The sequence below is a fragment of the Chrysemys picta genome, chromosome 14 (genome assembly GCF_011386835.1).
Source record: "Chrysemys picta bellii isolate R12L10 chromosome 14, ASM1138683v2, whole genome shotgun sequence".
Lineage (NCBI taxonomy): Eukaryota > Metazoa > Chordata > Testudines > Emydidae > Chrysemys > Chrysemys picta.
This window is the reverse complement of record NC_088804.1, coordinates 39,484,989-39,506,804: the sequence shown is the minus strand read 5'-3', so window position 1 is coordinate 39,506,804 and position 21,816 is coordinate 39,484,989. Positions and strand designations below refer to the sequence as shown.

Sequence of the window (21,816 nt, the reverse complement as noted above, 5' to 3'; positions counted from 1 at the left end):
ATACAGACAACAGGACCCCCTCAGTCAGGTCCATCTTGGGGGCGGGGGGGGCGGACAGGGAGCTTAGACCCCAGCCTTGGGGCTCCCTCCGTTTCCCCAGCCAGCTCCAATCTGAAACTCTCCAGTCCCTCCTTTGGCCTTTGTCTCTTTCCCAGGCCAGGAGGTCACCTGATCTTTGTTCTCCACCTTCAGTTGGCACCTTTGCAGGGGAGGGGCCCAGGCCATCAGTTGCCAGGAGACAGGGTGTCGGCCATTCTCTGTGCAGACACCATCACACTGGCCCTCTAGGGCTCTGGAACAATCACACACCCCCTTATCCCACCACCTAGATACTTAAGAACTGCATAGGGGAAACTGAGGCACCCACCCAGTATTCAGAGAAAACATTAAGAACATTCCTACTTCGTCACACATGCATGCTCCAATCCATGCTTCCTACCAAAGCAAAGCAACGGCCCTACAATCAGAGCTATGTGGGTGAACCCTCACGGACCTGTCTGCATGATGGGGACCAAAAAAACATATTGGGCTTTAGAGTGTAAAATGCTAAATGCATTAAAATGCATTCAGCCTCCTTAATATTTCTAAGATGCTTCTCTCACAAAATATAGTAGGATCTGGCTAATTCTCACTCTGCTAATCCTCCAACCCTATAATCCTCCTCAAAACTCTGTGATCTCACCTCACTTTGCAGCAAAGCTTTCATAGAGCTCACTATAGTAAAGTCTCGTGTTGCTAAGGGCTTGTCTAAATGCAAAAGTGGTACTGCTTGAATTATACTGGCACACTCCTTCTTAGTACGGATGCAGATCTATCAAAATAAAGGTGTTCTATACCAGTATTGCAGAGGTCCCCAAACTGTGGGGCATGCCCCCCCCCCCAGGGGGTGAGGAGGACCATTTGGAAGGGCACAGCTTGGGCCTGGGCCAACCCTCATGGGGGTGGGGAGGAGGTGCCACCCAGCTTGGCTTCTGGCCCCGGCTGTGGCCCCAGCCTCAGCCCCCTTACCCCTGTCTGTCTCCCCCTCCCTCAAGCTCTGGACCTGCTCCTGGCCCCAGCTCGCAGAGGGGGTAGCATGGATGGGGTAAGGGGGGGTCCAACCCTGAAAAGTTTGGGGACCACTGCATTAGGGCCAGAAGTGCCAGTGCTCCCACTAATTTCAGCATTGCTGGGGGTGGGGGAAGGAGCAATTGTCTGCCATCCCCTCCTGCTTACCTCCTGGGAAAGAGCAGCCAATCAGGAGACAGGCAGAGCTCTTCCCCCTCCCTAGAACTGATGTAGAGGCTGAATAATGAATGGCTGGGGCTGGAGAAAGGGCAGGGGTGTGTGGTGCTGGGGCGGGGGGGAGGGGAATTAATTAATGAGATGTTTGGGGATAAACTGGGACCTCTGCACCCTCAGGCAGCCACGAGATCCTGCAGTGGGGACCAGACTCACTCAGTGCATTTAGGAGAGCTGCAACACCAACTGGCGCACCACTCCATGTGGGGATGGGGCGGGGGAGTTCAATCAAAAGACAGACCAAACCCCACAATCCCATTTTTTTAACTCCTTATTTTGGGGCCAATCCCATGATTGTTGGAGGAGCGATTCGTGATTTTTAACTTTGGGGTTGGCAGTCCTGAAGACTGAAGTACGTGCTTAACTGAACGGGGCTACTCATGTGTGTTAAAGCTAAGCACATCCTTATGCCTTTGCGGGATCTGGGCCTTCCACCTCCTGATTTACGCCTACTGCCCAGGGCTGAAGCAGAAAGAGTAGCTGGGGAGAGAAAGCACAGTAATAAAATCCTAGACTCTAGGGATGAGAATGACCCTCTTGGTCCATCTCCTTGCCAGTGCCCAGGACTGTTGTCTGTGTGTCCACATTTGCTAAGGCTTAGTTTGGTCCAGCTTTAAATAAACCAAGAGACAGGAGCTACCGCCGCTTCCAGCCTCAAAACTTCCTGCTTATCCTTGCTGGATTCAGTGGCTGGAAGTTGAAACTAGACATTTTCAGACTGGAAATGAGGCTAGGCAGGAGGTTGGAGTCGATGATCAGTGGCCCCTTCTGGCCTTGGGATCTATGAATCCCTCTCCATCGTCATCTCCTCTCTTATGCTCTCCCCCAGGTCTGGACTGACTTTCTCATTCCAGTGCATCAAACCCCTCACTCCCCGCTCAATTCCACCAACGGAGACTCACAGCTCTTGTACACACTAGCCCACCTCAGTGTAATACACTCTCCAGCACAGCATGGGCACTATAAACACACACACATCTAAGTGGATGCTATCGTCTGGGTCTCATCTTATCTACATCTCGTTGTTATGCTGTAAGCTCTTCGGGACTGAGCCAGACTCTTAGCTGGTGTAAGTTGGCATAACTCCGTTGGAGACAGCTGCAGAACAGGCTCCATCTCCTTATTTTTGTGGTTTATACAATTCCAAGCATGTCAGCATTCAATTAACTAATAATAATTTTACACATTAATATATCTGTGTCAGGGAAGTATGCATCTGAAGAAGTGGGCTGTAGTCCATGAAAGCCTATGCTCTAATAAATTTGTTAGTCTCTAAGGTGCCACAAGTACTCCTGTTCTTTTTGCGGATACAGACTAACACGGCTGCTACTCTGAAACCTGTCAGGGAAGTGTTATTTTTCCACAGTAGTCAGTTACCATTTCCTCTTTCTTAGTTTCCTCCCATTGTTCCATTATCCAATCCTGAATAATTCCTCTCCCTCCCTGGTGTTTACACCATTCTGATATTTTTCTTCAATTATCTGAAGGGTAAAGCAGAACATAAATGTTTACTCAGTAATGCCAACCCCAAACATTGAAAAATCATGAGATGGGTTCCTGCCTCCTTTCTCCCTCTCCCCCCAAAAATCATGAGATTGAATTAAAAAACATACCATTTTTAAAAATAATAAATATTGGGTTCTTTTTTGTTGGTTTCTGAGCCTTTAAGGGTCACCTTTTCAAGTGTTTCTCTACAACCATAAGGTCAACAAACTTACTTTAGGGAAAAAAACAAATGAAGCTGAGAATCTCACATGATTCCAGAAGTTGGGGCTTTGAGGAAAAACACCAAGTCACAATAAACAAGTAATGGCAAGGCTGCTTTATAAGGATGTTCCAATCTGCCTATTTCAGTTGTTCCTATGGTAGATTATTTTTGGGTGAGGTTTTGGTGCTGGCGGGAGGTGCCAGATGATAGCCCTGGACACCGAAGGTCTCTTTATTCACAGGCTGGGTACAGCACTGGGTGTGGTAGCTCAAGCAACATTATGCACCTGCAGAACACCCTGTGCTCATGTGCTTTGACCCTGATTTGAAGGGATAACCTCTAGGAGTAAGAGGGAAGTTCCGTTTCCAGGTCTCCTTGTGAAAAGTCCCTCCTAAAAAAGGAGCCATGAAGCCCCACTAGTGATATATGTACAATAGGAGCAGGGCTGGGCCCTTAGAGGACAATGGCAAAGCTCCCACTGACTTAAATGAGGCAGGATCAGGCCTGACATTCTGCTGGAAAATGTGCCCTAACGTAAACATATGAGGTCCTTTTAGATGAAGCTCAGTTAATAATGGACTTTAGTGTTTAAAATATAAAACCCACTTAATGAAATTGATAAAAAGGACTTGGAAGCAGCATGGAAAGGAGAGTACCAGCTTCTCTAAAATGCCTGTAATCTCCTCCTTGCTCTCAGCCAAAACTCAGAAGAAGCAGGTGCAGCATCAATTTAACATCTGATACATTCCGTGTCAGGGGACTGTCTCTTGCCCTTGCAAGAGCACAGGCTCAATGATCTAATAGGTCTTTTTCTGTTTCTAATAGCTGTGATACTGTGTGAGATGGCAACACTCCTTGGCCCTGATGTTGCAGACAGGGAGGTGGTCTGGCCTAGTCATTATGGCACAAGAAACCTGCCTTCTAGTTTTATGCTATAGTCTTGACTCTGACACTAGCTCATTATGGCGCCAATCCTGGACCACTGAAACATGAGTAGTCCCACTATAGTCTGGGGTCTCTGTGACCTTAGGTAATTCATTCCACATCTTAGTGACTCTGTTTCCATCAACCCCTGTAAAATGGAGGTAATATTTTCCAAGCACTTTATCTTATGTTCCAAAATGGTCATGCTGCAGGGTTCCAGCTGAGCTCCTGCAGGGGTCAGCAAGGGTTTCCCCCACCCCGCATGTCTTGTGGTGTTGCCATAATTTTTTTAAAACCTGCTTCCACAAAGCATCAGGGATGGCAATGGCCAGAGACGGGTCATTGGATTGTGAGTTGACGCTGCGCGTTCTTTTTCTCGGGTGCTTGGCTGGCTGGTTCTTGCTCACATACGGAGTCTAACCAATCACCATATGGGGGGGGGATTCCTTTCCGACCCCACAAGTCAGATTGGCAGTGATCTTGAGTTTGATTTTTGCCTTCCTCTGCAGCATGTGGGTGCAGGTCACTTGCCAGGATTATCTAGGTGTATCTCACATCATTTCCCTGCTGTTGCAGGGGTCTCAGGTGCCTCTGTCCTTCCCATTCTCTGCCTATGGCACACAATAGTCTAGTCTCCTGTGGGCTGTCATACTTGAGTCTAGTTTCAGATGCTGGGTTTAGTGTGTGGGTGCTGGGTGGTGGCCTGTGCTATACAGGAGATCAGACCAGATGATCTGGTGGATCCTTCCGGCCCTGAACTCTGACTCTCTGACTCTGAGATCTTCTGAATAAAAGCTTCAGTCTCTGCTATAATAATAATTAATATTCAAAAAGGTATTGGATACTTCTGTGGATATTTAGAATATCCAGAGTTAAACAATTTAACAATGACAGATTTTGGAAGCAATATTAAACAGTGTGCTTCAGGCCCCTAGTCTGTCTCTGACGGTTAGGTCTCATCCTGGTCTCTGTGTGGGGCAGATTATCCCACGTCTGCCTCTTGCAGGATTCTTACACCTTCCTCTGAAGCATCTGGGGCTACTTGTCAGAGACAGGACACTGGGCTACTCTGATCCTGTCTGCAAATTCCTATGTTACCGTGTTTGTTTATTACCTGGGCCAGACTCCTATTACTTCAGTACCTCTCTGTGCCTTGAATGAAGTAACACGTTACATGTCTCATTTAGTATTTTGATCATTTTTCTGTTCTGTTTTAATTATTGTTCACTTATTATCATTATTGTATTTTAACCGTGTACCATACCCAGTAAACTTCTAGGCAGCTGGGTGCTTTATTTATAAAGCTATCATTGTAATGAAATTAACAATAATTATTTTAAAATCAGCTTATTAGCATCAATTAGGTCTTCGCCTTTGGATGCCGTAGGAACCTGAATATTTAAAGAACACTCAGTATTTGTGTTTGTTTCCCACTGACTTTTTAAAATGCTACAACAAGCCATTTATGGGAACAAAATAACTTGAGAGCTGACACTTCCATAGCACTTCTGCCATCCAGGATATGAACAGCTCTCATGTAAATTTGTCCTTGTGGGTGGTTGGCTCCTTGCAGCATTAAGAAAACCTGTGGAAAAACATCAATGCAAATAGCAATACAACACAGACACTAGATTCTGCAAGCACCCTTAATGGCAATATGAAGAGTTAGTTTAAGACAGACTGCCTCTATATTAAGGCAAATGGGGCACATCCTCTTCTCTGTTACATTAACTTCAGGAGGGTTTGAATGGATGTAACTGAGAGCAGAAATTGGCCCTACATTTGTAGATATACAAGGTAAATGTGGGCCCAACACTCCTAGTCCATCTCTACTGTACCCATTTACACCTTTAGTTCATAGGATTTACAGGGCAAGGACTTAATTTCTTTCTCTGGCTTTTGGGGGGGAGGAGTATTTTGTATTTTCTTATAACAACACGTAAAATCTTTTGTTTGTAGATCTCAAAGCGTTTGACAAAATCAGCATTACAAGCATCACTATCTCCATTTCATAGATGAGGAAACTGAGTCATGGAGATGTTAAGGGTCTTAAGCCAGGCTAAACATGCAGAGTCAAGTATGGAACCCAGGCCTCCTGACTCCCAATCTCAAGCCTCATCTCCCATCCACTGAACCAAGCTGCCCCTTGGGCGGTGATGAGTCACTCCTGTGCTAGGCTCCAGCCAATCCAAAAGCCAGGAATTGGTCTTGTGACTCCCAGACCAGGTATATAAGCCTCACAGGAGGAACAGCAGCTCAGTCTGCTCAACACCACTCTGGGGCTTGGAACTCATTCCTGCCTGATAGTGGCAACAGACTCCCCAAGCCTTAGTCCTCCTCCAACCTTGCACCAGCCCCGCCCTGGCCTCCTGAGTCTGGCTCCAACACTAGGCCTGACCAACCCCAGGACAATTAGACACCTCCCTCTTTTTTTTTTCTTCTTACTGGTTGCAAAACACTCTACACCTCTATGGCAGTCTTCCAAAACAGTCATGAAAATTTGCTAGCCCAGGCGCAAAATCAAATTGCTCACCCGTGCCTAGTGAAAATACAAATGATATTTCACTTATCCATCAAATAAATTATTCACCCCAGGTGTGTGGACAAGAACTTTGGAAGACTGATATTTATGATGATCCTTTTTTGTTTGGGATGGCTGTGTAGATGTAAGTGGTTTATAAGACATACAAATTATTGGGGCCCAAACAACCTCAGATGTTTGCCCCGAGACTTCAAATACCAGACTCCTATATAAATCCTGCTAAAATCACCTATGTATAGCACAGAAGCATTCTTGCATTTAGCCTTTGGTCTTCTTTTGGTCATGTATCCTTCTCTAGTGTTTGTGGTATGATAACAGATGGAGAGAGAATCCACTGAGAAACATTGCTTATTGCATGAAGCATCCTACGTTGAGTTTATCATGGAGCACGTTCTCTGGAGTTAAAAGAATGCTCACTTGATTTATGCAAACTATTCACCCCCAGGTTGTTGGCTTGTATGGGGCTTGTTAAAGAGAGACCTGGAAGAGCTACATAGACCCTTTTGTAAGTGTCCCACTAAGAATGGAGGAGTAGATGTTCTCAGCATGGGCTTGGGGAGACATGTGCCCATTCAGCACTGTGCTACTGTCTCTCTCCAAGGTCCTGAAAAGAGAAACAAGCCGGTCTTCAGAGACTAGATTGATGGAGCTGTGGGTTTTTTCCACCTGAGGTTTGGCGAGGTTGATGTTCACAATTTGAATTAATCAGGCCTACTCACTACTGTATCACTTAGCTATTTTAAGAGGGTGCTGGTTCTTGGAGGTATTTACCCAATGCTGCTTCCATTTCCAAATATAAAGCAGCTAAAATAGAGATGGGTAGGAAAGAAAATAGCTTTTAAGGCTATTTTTTTCAGTAGCCATTTTTAGGCCTGAGATTGGCAACAATTAATTTGATATTTTATTAATTTCCCCAACCCCACCTCTTAGTAACCATTGTTTTAGCAACTAGAAAGAGTCTGCTTCAAAACACAAAGCTTTTCCTGCTAGTTGGTGGGTGTGTGTTTGGTTTTAAAGGATTTATGTGGCAGTACTTTATTTTCTATTTGAATTGTGTTTTCATAATTTCTTTCCCTTCTCCCCTCCCCCCACACATAGTTCGGCTTGGGAGAAATTGTTTAACATTTTAACCAAGCTGTACTGAGGTTTCAATTCAGTAATGAACTCAATGGGACAATTCACTTGCTTCAAGTTGTGCCTACAGTAAGGTTCCTTGATGAATCAGGGCCAATGCCTTCAAAAGATTTCTGATCAGCAGCTCCATAAACAGCAGATCTGATTCACTTCTGCATTAATCCAGTTTTATGGTGGTATAATTCCAGTGAAGTGACACTGTCGTAAAACTGGAGTAACCCAGCGGTAAATCAGGCCCAGTATCAGAATTTCACATAAAGCAAACAGTAAATCAGTCATTTGAAGCCTGTTTATGAATGGGCATAAGTAGGAGTCCAGGCTAGAGGGGAGGAAGGGTTTGGATTCAGGGGAGTTGTGGTGTGATATCTTTGCAAAATATGGTTTGTGTGGGAGTTATATCTATGGGACTGTGCATGGGATATGCATGGAAGTGAGTGTATCTATATGCAGCAGGTGTGTGAGCATGTAACTGTCAGTGTGATATGGAGAAGCGTGTGTTTGCAATGCACATGGTGGGGGCACATGTTACATGCATGTGGTTCTTTGTGTTTGTGGGACATAATTATGTAGTCTGAGTGAATGTGTCAGGGAGACTGAGCATCTGTATGGGGCTGAGGTATGTGTGGCAAGACTGAGCATGTGCCTGGTGATGAGTGTGTCTGTGGGAGGTGTGAGAGTCTGCGATCTGCATACGGGGGATGTGTGTGAGAGACCGGTGTGAGTACAACGTGTGTGTTGGGGGGGGGGGGGAAGACACACAGGTCTGTGAGCAGGACAGGAAGAGTGGCTGGTGGAAACAAAACTGAATTCTTTGCATGCCATATCCTAACTCCAAGCTCAATGCACAATACACTTGGGCATTATTCCATGCAAAATACAGCTTCCCAAAGTCAGCCCTGGCGGGGGTCGCTGGAGTTCTGAGACCTTTGCTGATGCTTTGCTACTTTTCTATCTACTGTTCAAGAAGAAGTAAAATTTTGAGTCAAAACCCCTCATTCACTAGCATCCTGCTTTTCAACCCCTGCTTCCCATTTGGTGACCCCTCAGTTAGCACCAGTTGATTTTATCAGACAATGCAAGGGACTGATGTTTAGCATTGGTGGCAAGCAATAGATGATGGGACAATGATTGCAGTACACCTGAAAGTGACTAAACTAATAATTTGGCTAGATTAATGAGATGCACATAATTTCCAATAGCTGCCTCTTTCTTATGATATCCAGACAATTATTCTTTCAATATAATAACCGCACACATCTGGACCCAATTATCCAAATGCATAATGATCATTTAGATTTAGCGCCAGGAAGCCGGGAGATGCCCAGATCTGGCCTTTTTGCCCAGACAGAGTGGCGACAACCATTCAGGAAGGGACCAGGGCTGCTTGGTACCCAGGGATCCTGGAGCAGAGTTCACCTAAGTGTGATTTCTATTGGGTTCAGTCATCCCCAGGTGAGCATCAGAATGAGATGTTATGATGAGCTGTGCTTTGAAAAGCATAACCAGGTCACACTGGAATATACATTTTGTGCTTTGTATTTTCTCTTGGTAATTACAGGCCTAACCATAGGTACCACTTTATGTAGTTATCTATCACATCCTTTTCCCTACCCTTATAATTGAAATAACTTTGCTACAGATGCCATCCTTTTTTTTTTTTTTCCCTAGCAATTTTCTTAACCCTTCCTAAAATAAGATTTTTTTTTTTTAATCCCAAGCACGGACTAGATGGGGATGAAAGCTTCGTTTCTGGTAGGTTCTTGAGAACTATGAATTGCTCATAGTCTGCCCCCAATTTGGGTCTGGTGCCCTCACTTCTCAAAGAACTGTTCTGCTGCAGTTAGTCACAGACATGCATTGCTGGTGACTGCGTGTACATATGCATGCATGCACACTCTGCCAGTCTGATGACATGTAGTTCACGGAGCCGCGTAGTTTGAGACTTTTACAGCCTGACTTCTGTCTGTCTCTACTGAAAATGTTGTTTATCAGGGCCTAGATGTCATGAGGGGCATAGAAAGGCAGTACTATGGTCAGGCGCATACAGGATCTGGACAGATTCTGTCCTAGCATTTCAAGAGCATAAGAAAAAAAATCATTATTTCCCAAACCTAGATTACCTCTGCACAGAAGACTGTCAGTATTTAAAGATTGCTTCACAACACAAACCAATAGGGTGACCAGATGTCCTGATTTTATAGGGACAGTCCCAATTTTTGGGTCTTTTTCTTATATAGACTCCTATTACCTCCATCCCCCACCCCCGTCCCAATTTTTCACACTTGCTGTCTGGTCACCCTACAAACCAAACAGATTTAAAATGGGCTCCTGATTGTTTCCAAGCTATGTGAAGCAGAAGGCTGCAATTGTGTTTTCTTTTGGGGGAAAACCCTAACAGTGCAAAATTTTACTTTTTAAATAGATCATTCCACTTCTTTTTGAAAAAAACTAAAAGCTGTTTCAGGTAACATTGAATGTTGCCTTCTTATCTCATCACAAAGCAGTGAGCTCTGTTTTCCAGAGACATGTCTTACAAGAAGAGCTTTTTCCCCGCTTCCAGGAAGACCGAAAATTGCAATGTTTATGAGACCTATCTCAGTCTAAGAGTTCTGGAAAAGAACACCATTGGAAAGCCCAGTTTTGATAGACACACACCCAACAAAAACAGGCCAGCCTCATTAATTCCATTGGCTTCTAACAGATAGGCCTGAATCTTTTTATGGCGGCAGTTAGATTAGATGGAATGATACAGCCACTTGCAGCAGAAATGCAGCTGTTCGGCCTTAAAGCCTGTTAGTCTGACAATTTTTGATCACCCTCACTGAGTTTTCTTGTTTTTATTTAATCCTCATTTCCCTTCAACATTTTATTAAGCCTTGTTGAGAGAAGAGCTCTTTCGATCCCTCTGAGCCCCTACAAAATGCATTAAGCTGTAGTGAAATAGGAGCATAAGAATCCTGTTTGAATTAAAGTCTCTTGCCTGGTATTATCACGTGTAGATTTGTGTTTGGAGGGGACAGGAAGGCGATAGGTGGATGTAAAGATCTGACCCTTGCTGAGCGCATTTGCCATCTGTTTCTTATAGCTAGAATTTCAAATATCTGTACAAGAGCTTGCAGCAATGCAATGTCCATTCTACCCAGGGCTGCTTTGGAGGCTTGGTGGAGATCCTACAGGTTATGGTGGTGCAGTCATGACTCTGAATCCAACTTGGCCTGTCTCCTTTCAACTTGGCTACGCTGCCTTCTGCCTCAGATCTGTATCCCTCTTCCTCCCATACCCTCCTCTGAAAAGCTTTGGTCCTCTGTAGGGAGAAAAAGCTTAGAGCCCCATTGAACATAGGGGGCAGCTTGTGTCAAATGGCTGGGATAATACCATGCTGGGCTGGTTTCCTGTATCCTGTAGGAAATTGGTGTGATCATCACTCGCTCCCAACTAGCAGGCTGCAAACTCTAAAAGTTCAGCCCAAACAAAGGGTCCCTCTTATGGGGGAGGCAGGGGAAATTTCTTCTAACCTCTTATTTCCTTTTATCACAGCATGATCCGTCTCAGAAGATACGAATGCATCACCTACCTCCATCTGAGTAGGTCTCTGTCCCGTAGCCATCCTGTAATCCATTGCTCCAGGTGCCTTCGTATTTGGCCCCATTGCCACTGCATTCGCGGACCCCGTACCGTCCCTTAAATCCATGAGTCCACTCTCCTTTGTACACCCACTTCCCCTTGCTCTCCAAACCGATGCCATGGCGCTTGCCCTGTGCCCAGGTGCCCTGGTAAGTGTTGCCACTGGGCCAGGTGTAGACCCCCAGCACCTCAAAGCCGTGACTCCAGGAGCCTGTATACTCGCCTTGACCCTTCGGGCCGGTACAGATTCCATGGCCGTGAGCCTTTCCGTCCTCCCAGCCTCCACAGTAGGAGCCTCCATCGTCAAAATTAAACCTTCCCCCACTGGACATGCATGTAATTCGGTTTGCAAATCCCCCAAAAGGTGAAAAAAGAAAACGGCCAAAAAAAAATGGAATGATTATTTAATCAAATCTGAAGCGTGCACCGGCTCCAGGGTGCTGCTTAAGTCAATGTCTTGGGGTTATTCATTCTCTAGGAGGATCCTCCGGATCAGTCCCTTCTTCTTCTGCTGTGGAAACAGTATCACACCAAAAAAAGGGAGGGGGAGAGGGCGGGGGGGGGGGAGAGCAGCAAGAAGAGCAGCAGCTATAGGGTTTTGGTGCAAACGACTCCACCTAAAAATCATCCAAGGCAGAGCCCAGGAAAGGGAAATAAAGGGGGGAGGGGGGAGAAGAAGGGGGGGCGAGGGAGACCAACTGCCACCAATGTTGTTGTTTTTGTTTTTTTAAATAATCCCTGTCTCCACTCAGAAGAAATCCAGGGTCTCAGCCCCCCAGCTGTGACCTCCACCTGGGGCTGCCCGCTGCTGAGATTGACTCGCACGCCCCAGCCCTGGCAGCAGCGGCATAGTGGAGACTCGTGGCTCAGCAGCAATGCAGTGTCTGTGTCTCCCCGTCTCTCGCTCACACAGGCGCGCACACACACACACACACACACACCCCTCACCCGAGAAAACAACTGAGCGGCTCTGCTTCCTCCCCCCAGCAAACCTCACTCCATTCGGCCTCCGCTCGGGGCTTGCAATAAGTCCCGCATCTTGGTGCAAAGATGCTCTCAGCAGTGTGAAGGATGGGGTGGAGGGGCGGAGGGAGAAGGATCTGGAGGGAGGGAGCGGGGGGGGTTCTCTTTTTTTGTATCTCCAGTCTGGGGGGGGAGGGAAAGAGGGGTCCTCTTGCTTCCCCCTCTCTCCCTTCGGTCCCCCCTTCCCTTCTTCCTGTCTTCCTAGTGGTTATAAATCTTGCTTATTAAGGAGAACAGATCCTAGGCGGGCGGCTCTCGGTTCCATGCTCAGCCCGGATTTAAAGAGACAGGAACTGCGTAAGGTGGAGACTCCCCGAACAGAGCTCTCCCACCAGAGGCTTAACCCACTACCTCCTTGGACACAGCAGGCTTATCTCAGACAAAACAGGCCGCCGGGTTAGCCTGCAGCAGGGTGATTATTCATGGCAGGCTGGGATCTGTCAGCACAGAACCTAGAGGAAAAACAAACCCGGGCTTGTCTCCTTTATTTATTTATTTGTTTGTTGCTGCCTCTACATTCCTCGCCTACCCTCCTCCCCAGATTTAATTGCTGGCTAGTCTGTGCTTCTGGACCCTGTTTAAAATAAAGGCGAGTCGATTTCTCTTAATGTTATGGGGCCACACATGTTGTTAATCCCCCACTGCAAAGTCTTGGGGCAAAAACTGCCTTTTATACAGGGCCAAGCACCCTGATGGTGCAAAAAGACATTATTCATTAGCTGTTGGTTGTTGTTATTGTTTAATGCAGACACCAGAGTCTGAACTATATTAATAAACCATCTGCCCTTCTGTCCAATTCACATTAAAGTTGTCTCACTCCTAACCCCCATTTTACGTCACGACCATCCTTGCCCCACAAAAATGTGCAAGAGAGCAAAGAGCCAGCCACAAACACATACCAGGATCCTACAGGCACTCGTGGAATTCTTACAGGCTAGAAAACGATAAACATACTGGAGCTACTCAAGACCATGCTCAGTGGAGCTGGAGTCACAGCAGCAGGGAATTCAGACCACATAAGGCTCCAATCCTGAAAAAGCATGTGCTTAATTTAAGTACCTGAGTATTCCCACTGGAGAGATGTGCTTAAGTGTTGGCAGGATCAAGGTTTATATTTTCATGGATTAAAAGGGGGGCTTTGAATTTCAGAAAAAATATTTTTTTTAATATCATTCACATGAGCTGGAGCCTGGCAAAGCAGAATCTGAGAGGGGGGGGCAGGGGGAGGAGATCAGCCTCCTTCAGAAAATGTTTGCGATTTTGTTGTCTCCCAGCCACATGCTTGGGGAACTGCATAGTCTTTCCACTCCTGCATTATTAATTATTTATTTATTGTTAATAATTAGTGATGGACTCGAGGCAAGAGGATGGTTGGATCTGGACTCAGATCTGAGGCCCCAGGTCAGCAAAAAATGTAAGCATCTGCTTAACTTTAAGGAAGTGCTTAAGTCCCATTCAAATCCATAGGACTTAGGGGCACATGCTCAAAGACAAGTAAATGCTTAAGTGCTTTGCTGAACAGAGATGGATTGCTGAATTGAGACCTGAGTCTATATTTGCCCAAGCTTGGGGAGGTTTCAGATGTAGGATTCCCATTCGGGTCCATCTCTATTAGTAATTTTTCACCCTATCCAGTATAGTAATATATTTTAATGTGTATTACATTCTAGTCTGTAAGAATATATTTGGTAACCTTTAGCCTCTCATTCCTAATTATTATTCTAAGTTACTCCTTTGTATTAGAGTAGCATTTAGAGGCCTCAACTAAGATCAAAGCCGCATTGTGTTGGGCACTGTACAGACACACAGCAAGAGACAGTCCCGGCAGCGAAGAACTTGCAACTTAACTGGATAAAGGGTTGGAGAAAGAGATGCAACCAGTGCAGATGGAACAGTTTCCATTGAATCAGTTTTTTGATGGAAAATGTTTGTTCAGCAAACCGGAAATTTTCACAAGAAAAATGCCTATTTTCATCAACACTCTGTGGGTTTCCATCAAAAACACAGAACCTGGAAAAAATTTCAGTTTTTTGGCAACCAAAAGATCAAACTTTTTGTTTTATTTCCAGCAAAAACCCCAAAACACTTCCAAGACCATTTTTGAGGAAAATGAAATTGGTTTAGATTTTGTCACAAATTTTCAAGGGGAAAAAGGGATTTCCCTGCCAGCTCCAGATACAATATAAAAGCAGAGTGATGCCTGGCACACATCACATCACTTCAATTTTTCCCTCAGCCACTTTAAAGTATCTTCTGTGTATTTTCACGTTAGCCACCTACTTTTTAAATGTGAGCAACCATTATTCCATTCCAGCTGATTCTAATGAATCCCATACTCTATAGAAATCACCTGCCAGGGTATGCTCATCTACACAAAAGCCATGCATAGCACAATCACTGAATAAATTCACTCTAAACAACATGTACATAAGAACAGCCATACGGGGTCAGTCCATCTAGCCCAGTATCCTGTTTTCCGACAGTGAGGTGCCCCAGAGGGAATGAACAGAACAGGTAATCATCAAGTGATCCATTCCCAGCTTCTGGCAAACAGAGGCTAGGGACACCATCCCTGCACATCCTGGCTAATAGCCATTGATGGACCTATCCTCCATGAATTCATCTAGTTCTTTTTTTAACCTGTTATGGTCTTGGTCTTCACAACTTCCTCTGGCAAGACGTTCCATAAGTTGACTGTGCATTGTATGAAAAAATACTTCCTTCTGTTTGTTTTTAAACCTGCTGCCTATTAATTTCATTTGGTGACCCATAATTCTTGTGTTACGAGATGGAGTAAATAACATTTCCTTATTTACTTTCTCTACACCAATCATGATTTTATAGACCTCTATCATATCCCCCCTAGTCGTCTCTTTTCTAAGCTGAAAAGTCCCAGTCTTATTAAACTCTTGTTATATGGCAGCCATTCCATATCCCTAATCATTTTTGTTGCCCTTTTCTGAACCTTTTCCAATTCAAATAGATTTTTTTCTGAGATGGGGCAAACACATCTGCACACAGTATTCAAGATGTGTGTGTACTATAGATTTATATAGAGGCAATATGCTATTTTCTGTCTTGTTATCTTTCCCTTTCTTAATGATTCCCAACATTCTGTTTGCTTTTTTGACTGCCACTGCACATTGAGTGGATGTTTTCAGAGAACTATCCACAATGACTCCAAGATCTCTTTCTTCAGTGGTAACCTGTTAGGTTCACTCCCTCTGGGGCACCTGGCATTGGCCACTGTCGGTAGACAGGATATTGGGCTGGATGGACCTTTGGTCTGACCCAGTATGGCCGTTCTTATGTTCTAATTTAGACCCCCTCATTTTATATGTATAGTGGGGATTAAAAAACGTTTAAGGAAACCTTGTTTTAAAAAATCAAGACGGAATTTCTTTTAAAAAGCAATCAGTAATCTATTAATACTGCACTCAGACAAATTTAGGCCAAATGAATATTGCAGGGAGTTTATAGGTGCGAGGTTTAGTGATGGGGTTGTTTCTGTAGGTGGGCCATTCGGCATGCTTTCTGATTTTAAAACTGAATATTATTTTAGGTGCAGCACCCCAGTGACCTCAGTGCTAGGGGCAATTTCTACCTTCATTTATTTCCCTGTCATTCTCAATCTATAGTTGCAGAATATGAGGCCAATGGGAACGGCATTGGGTAAAAGTTTCATTTCTATATTTTGACATCATTGGTCATTGTTTTTACTTATTGGTACCGTTGGATGAGCAGCACATACTGCACAGTAGTTTCTTTTGGGGCGAGGCATCGTTAAAGAATGACGAATGCTCACTTCATGGCCATTTCTGCCACCCATCTGTTAGCACGTCACTCTGTAGCTGGTGAAGATCAGTGACACATGTACACAATGAAACTTCTCTTGCTCATTAACTCCATGCTGGATTTAGACTAAATGAAGTCCAGATCCAGTCCATGGAAAGCTTGCCCCCATGCAACCCCATGCCTCTTGCTAAATTGCTTGCAACACTCCTGACTCCCTATCCTATGCATGCTGTATCTCGCTCCCCCTCCTGTGACTTTATGGGTCTGAATGCCCCATCCCAGTACAAGGCCCTGATTTGTGGAGGCTTCCTTAATCCACCCCCAGCCTTATCCTGAAGCTAGCAGAAGGGCGGCAGAAAGCCCGGAAGGCAGTGTAACCGGGAGGGGCGGGGGGTGCTGGTTGGAAGGCAGGGGTTCCACCAATGAGAAGATGGCCCCTTTGCAAATTTGTTGTGGAGCAGTGCTTTCTGGTGACTTTTCTTCACAGCTCCGCCCCAGGAGCTGGGGAGACGTGGCTGGTGTGGGTACATTACTGCATGGGTCCGCTGGCCAAAAGAACGCATGAGGGCAGGGCACAGCTGCAGATGTTGTTTGTGGCCCTGAATCTCTGTGACCTGGGGAGGAGGGTTCAGGCATCCTTATTGCCCTAGAGAAGCCATGGCAAAGCCTGCTTCCTCAGGCATTGCACAGTGACTGGGGTTTAGTTTGGAGAAAATGCTCACACTAACCATGATCCCCTGCCCTCCTAACTACCTCTCAGGACCCCTCTGCATGTCAACCTCAGGCATTCTGGCTTCCATTGGGTTGGGGGAGGGGCGGAAGGAAGAAGGCAAAGTTGGGCAGGGAGTCATTGAAGCCTCTTTCTGTTGGATCACGTCCCACTCCCAGCAATCTACAGGCCGAGTAAGATGACGACTGATCCGGCCATCTTGGGGGGTGGGGGGCTAGCAAAACTACCATTGAACTTAATTGGGGAGGTTGAGTGAGATAATATCTTTTATTGGCCCAACTTCTGCTGGTGAGAGTAGGGTGACCAGATGTCCTGATTTTATAGGGACAGTCCCGATTTTGGGGTCTTTTTCTTATATACCCCCCCCACCCCCACCCTCTGTCCTTATTTTTCACATTTGCTGTCTGGTCACCCTAGGTGAGAGAGAGAAGCTTTCAAGCCACAGCTCTGCGTAAGCTCAAAAACTGTCTCTCTCACCAACAGAAGTGGGTCCAATAAAGTATATTACTTCACCCACCTTGTCTCTCTAATATCCTGGGACCAACACAGCTATAACTACACTGCAGGCTGAAGTCAACGTCCGTTTCATCTGCCTAAATGCTGCAGTATCAGGCCCAGAGTGGATATGTTTCTTAAATACCAGGAATTATTTTGGGTGAGGTAATATCTTTTATTGGATCAACTTCTGTTTGTGAGAGAGACATGCTTTTGAACTCCGCAGAGCTTTTCTTCAGGTCTGGGAAAGGTACTCAGAGTGTAACTTGAAAGCTCGTCTCTTTCACCAACAGAAGTTGCTCCAATAAAAAAATATTACCTCACCCACCTTGTGTCTCTGGGACCAACAGAGCTGCGGCAACACTGCAAACAGGAATTATTTTGGAATTCATTTGGTCAAATCTCGACACATTTCCCCAGTATATTAAAGGGGACTGTTATTGACTGAGTCTTAACTCAAGTTAGTGGGTTTCCACTTAACCCTAATCATTTTATCTCGGATTAATAAACTACTAAATAAATAAAAATGAAATAGAATAATACAATGCAACAAAAAGCCAACAAACATGTGATGATAACCAGCATCCAATGGATCAACCAGCTGAGCAGGGGTAAGGGGAGACCACCCAATGCTCAGACAGGATGTAAAATGCAAAAAGCAAAACCCACAGCTGTAAAGGATTGCCTGCCTCTGTTGTGCCATGTTTACAAATGACAAGGGGCTCCCATTGTGCTGGGACGAGACGTGTTTCACATCATTTCATTGCTGTTCTTTGTGTGTATGGAGCCAGCATGGCATCTGTAAATAACAACATGTGAACAGAGGAGAAATCACTCTGCAGTTTGCTCTTGCTTTTGGCAAACAGGCTTTGTGGCATGGGAGTTGGGTCTCATCTGTCATTATAAGCTTTCCGTTACCAATCAGTTCAAGGTAATGCAGTTACACCTCTGTGCAAATGGGAAAATACCCTTCATTTAATTTCATGCGAGCAATAGCCAGTGCGATGTTGTATTGACTGAATACTGTTTTGGGTTTTTTTTGTTTTTTTTTTTAGCAGTTTTAGTATTTTATTCAGACTCATAAATTCTGAAGCCAGAAAGGACCACTGAGAAAATCCATTCTGGCTCCTGCATAACACAAGCCATAGAACTGCCTCAAATTACTTCCTGTTTTAACTAGAGCAGATCTTTCGGAAGGACGTCTAATCTAGATTTTCAAATCGCCAGTGATGGAGAATCTTTCTAATATCTGTTTCGTCACTGATATCTTCAAACCATTAGCATCATTTGTGCCTTGTGGAAAATATTAGAAGATGTGTTGTTTTAGAAACAGATCCTCAGATGTATTCTATTTTCTGTGTTTTCTTGTGTTCCCAGTAACTGGGATATCTTTAGCGTGTGATCTTACACTTAAAAGTGGCTCTGTAAAGACAGCATTGTGGAGATCCATGTTGATTGTCTCACAAATGCTATAGATCAGATTTGCTGGCCTTAAAAGTGAAAAAGTGTGTTTTCTAACTTCAGACTACTGCTGGGATCTGAAAGTCAAGCTGGGGTCTTTCCTTCTCACCCCCTGAAATAAAGATTCTGCAAGCCAAATTCTGTTCTCCGTTATCCCTGTGGGACTCCATTGTCTTCAGATTGCACCCTCTGTTATGTGTGTGCAACACCAGTATATTTAGTGGGGTTACACAGTTGTAACTAATTGTAAGCAAGGTCCTCATTCACTTTCAGGGTATGTTTATATGGGAACAATGGGGTGTGCTTGCAGCTCAAGTAGTCCTACCTGAGCTAGCTTTCATCTAGCGAGCTCAGGTACGGGAGCAGAGAAGCCGTTGCAATGCATACTGCAGCATGGGCTGTACAAGCCCACCTGGAACCCTGGGTGATTAGTTGTGGGACAGACCCACACTGAAGCGTGCTGCTGTGGCTTTGCTGTTCAGGTATCTGAGCTAGCTAAATTAAAGATAGCATGGGCATGGCTACTCGAACTGCAGTCACACCCCATCAGTGCAGGATAGACCGACTCTCATTTGGTAACCCTTTACACTTCCTGCTTTTTGATCCATAGTGTGCCGATCTCTATAGTATTTTAAGCCCTTGCTCTGCATGTGAAGTTTCCACTAATGTCTACGACCCAAGTGCATGGAATGGGCATTAGATATACACACTGTGGGTCAGAGCTATCCATGGGGGGAAGGGGCAGAGAATTTTGCTCTTTACATTCAAGGCAAAGTTCCGTCCATAGGCACTCTCCGTTTAAAAACAAAACCCAAACCCAAACTTCCCCAGCAGCAGGGGCACAGAGTAGAAGTTAGTTGCCCCTCTTCCGCTCACCACACTTCTTCAGGGAGGTTGGCCTTCAGCCATAGGAGCTATGGGGAAGCATTCTGGCATGAGATCAGGAATGAGACCGATTGTGCAGACCCCCGTCTGCATGGGGGGGGGTCCATGCGTGGACTGCTGCCACTCACAAGAGAGGTGCATATTAAACTTACTTATGCACATACAGGCCTGATTCCTTTCATTTACACCATAACCAGGAGTAACACGAGTGAAGCCAATGAAGCTACACCAGTGTCAAACAGATGTCAGAGGGGCCGCTGTGTGCATCCTTTTGAGGACTGCTTGGGCTACCTATCCCACCCTGGCTAGAATGGGTCTGATAGCAATTCCCTGGCATAGATCAATCTGAATTGCCTACATTTTACCAGTTCTAATGACATCAGAATGAAAAATACCTCTCCAGAGACTTGATTGCTTTTCATTTTAACTTTCCTCCTCTTTTCCTGTCCCCAGTTAATGGTGTTTCATTAGAATAAAGTCAGCTGGAGTAGTCCCCAAGCTTTCCCTTATCTCTCTGGTCTCTAACTAATCTACCCCAAAAGACAACAGAATGATATTGTACCAAGCAGGATTGTTGCTAATCTCCCAGTAGATTACAGGTTATGAAAGCGATTTGAAATGGTTGGACATTTTATTATTGAAGGAGGTCCACCTGTGAGTCACAAGTAGCATTTTTCTGTCTTAATGTGTAACCACTTCTGTGCTAGTAATCTCTCCCCAGGTCAAGACCTGGGTTAACCAGAAAGAGAAACTCTTGCATGTATTTGGGTTTAATACGGGTTTGCTATGAGCTTTACAGAAAATGGGGAAATGTTTTACACTCCTTGTCCCCCCAAGGAAATATGTTTGGGGATAGAGGGTTAATGGGCATGCTACATGCGTACAATAAATTAGCTTGATTGTTTTCTTTGTGCTTGGCCTGGGCTAAGTGCATTTGCTGGTCACTGAATGTATCCCATTAACTCGCTGTGTACAGTGTGCGTCTGTTTATCCAGCCAATTACTGCAAATCTGATCTGCTTTATCCGGGTAAAAATAGAGCCAGTTTCTGCGAAGAAATCAAGAGGCACAAAAACGGCAGCAAAGAAGTTGATCCTGATCAGCGGAGTGCAGAGAGGGCAGGAAGCTTTCTGCTGGTAATTGGAAGTATTTTATACGGTTGTTTTTTGTTTGTTTGTTTTTCTTTTTTAACATATGACAAAACGAATTGTTTTTCCGTAGGTCTTTGCTCAATCCAGTGCCCTTCATGCACACTTTGATAAATTGAGTAGGAGAGGGCTGGGAATGGAATGCAGAGCAGTAGAGACCTCATCTGGGTGCTGATGTTTCATGCACTCTCAGAAGTGCCTCGTTTCATTGCAAGCGCCTGCCCTGGGTGAATGCCAGGCCAGTATAAAAAGCTAGTGGCTGTATTACAGTCGTTGTAAGAGAAAACATGGTCTTGAGATTAAGGCACTAGACTGGGACTCAAGAGATCTGTATTCAATTCCTGGCTCTTCCACACACTGACTGTGTGACCTTAGGCAAACTACTTAACCTCTCTGTGCCTCAGTTCCTTACTCTGTATACTGGGAATAAGAGCAATTTCCTACCTCACAGGGATGGGGTGAGGATAAAGTCACTGTAGACTAGGAGGTGCCCATACGCTCTATTGATGGGCTCCGTATAAATCCCAAGATGGACGGCGGTGTATTGTAAGGAAAGTAGGCAGTATGATGGGTGCATTTGGATAGTTATATACCCAGAATGCCCTTTCAGCTCCTAGCTATTGCATCGAACTGTATGAACCGACCAAAAGGTTTGAGGTGCATATACAATGGCTCTTTATTTTGAGTGGCCAACAATTTACTAAGCAACTCCTGAATGTGAAGTGATTCATATTAACTGTGTGCCACCATCACTGGAGAGAGGCTTAAAGAATCATAGTGAAGTTGTTTAGGGCAAAAATTCAGGTCTTCTTTCACAAAACTCAAGTCTAAAGAGAGAGATTGGAATGATTTTAAAGAGAGAGGTTTTAAAGGACTATTTTAAAGATCAATTACAGTACCTGTCTCTCTCCCAACCCTTATAACCTTTGCTAGGAATTGTCCCTTCAGGGCCCATCTGGACAGACGTAGGGTCCAGATTGTCCAGCCCAGAGTGCGTGCCACAGGTTGTGGGGGCAGGCCCTGAAAGTCTGCAGGGAAGGGCTGTCACCAGCTTTATATCCCTGCTT

At 45.0% G+C, this 21,816-nt stretch overlaps 1 protein-coding gene and 1 long non-coding RNA gene across 2 annotated transcripts in view; one reads left to right on the top strand and one right to left on the bottom strand.

Annotated features, from left to right (window-relative positions):
• Nucleotides 1-12,542, bottom strand: part of JPH3 (junctophilin 3) — a 115,203-nt gene extending 102,661 nt beyond the window's left edge. Inside the window, exon 1 of the mRNA XM_005292243.4 lies at nucleotides 11,164-12,542. Coding sequence (XP_005292300.2) covers nucleotides 11,164-11,545 — 382 coding nt within the window. The 5' untranslated portion in view covers nucleotides 11,546-12,542. The remainder of the gene's footprint in view (nucleotides 1-11,163) is intronic.
• LOC135975643 (uncharacterized) overlaps nucleotides 1-21,816 on the top strand; it is a 36,990-nt gene that overhangs the window by 4,996 nt on the left and 10,178 nt on the right. Inside the window, exon 2 of the long non-coding RNA XR_010592621.1 lies at nucleotides 20,641-20,737. This is a non-coding gene — a long non-coding RNA (uncharacterized LOC135975643). The remainder of the gene's footprint in view (nucleotides 1-20,640; nucleotides 20,738-21,816) is intronic.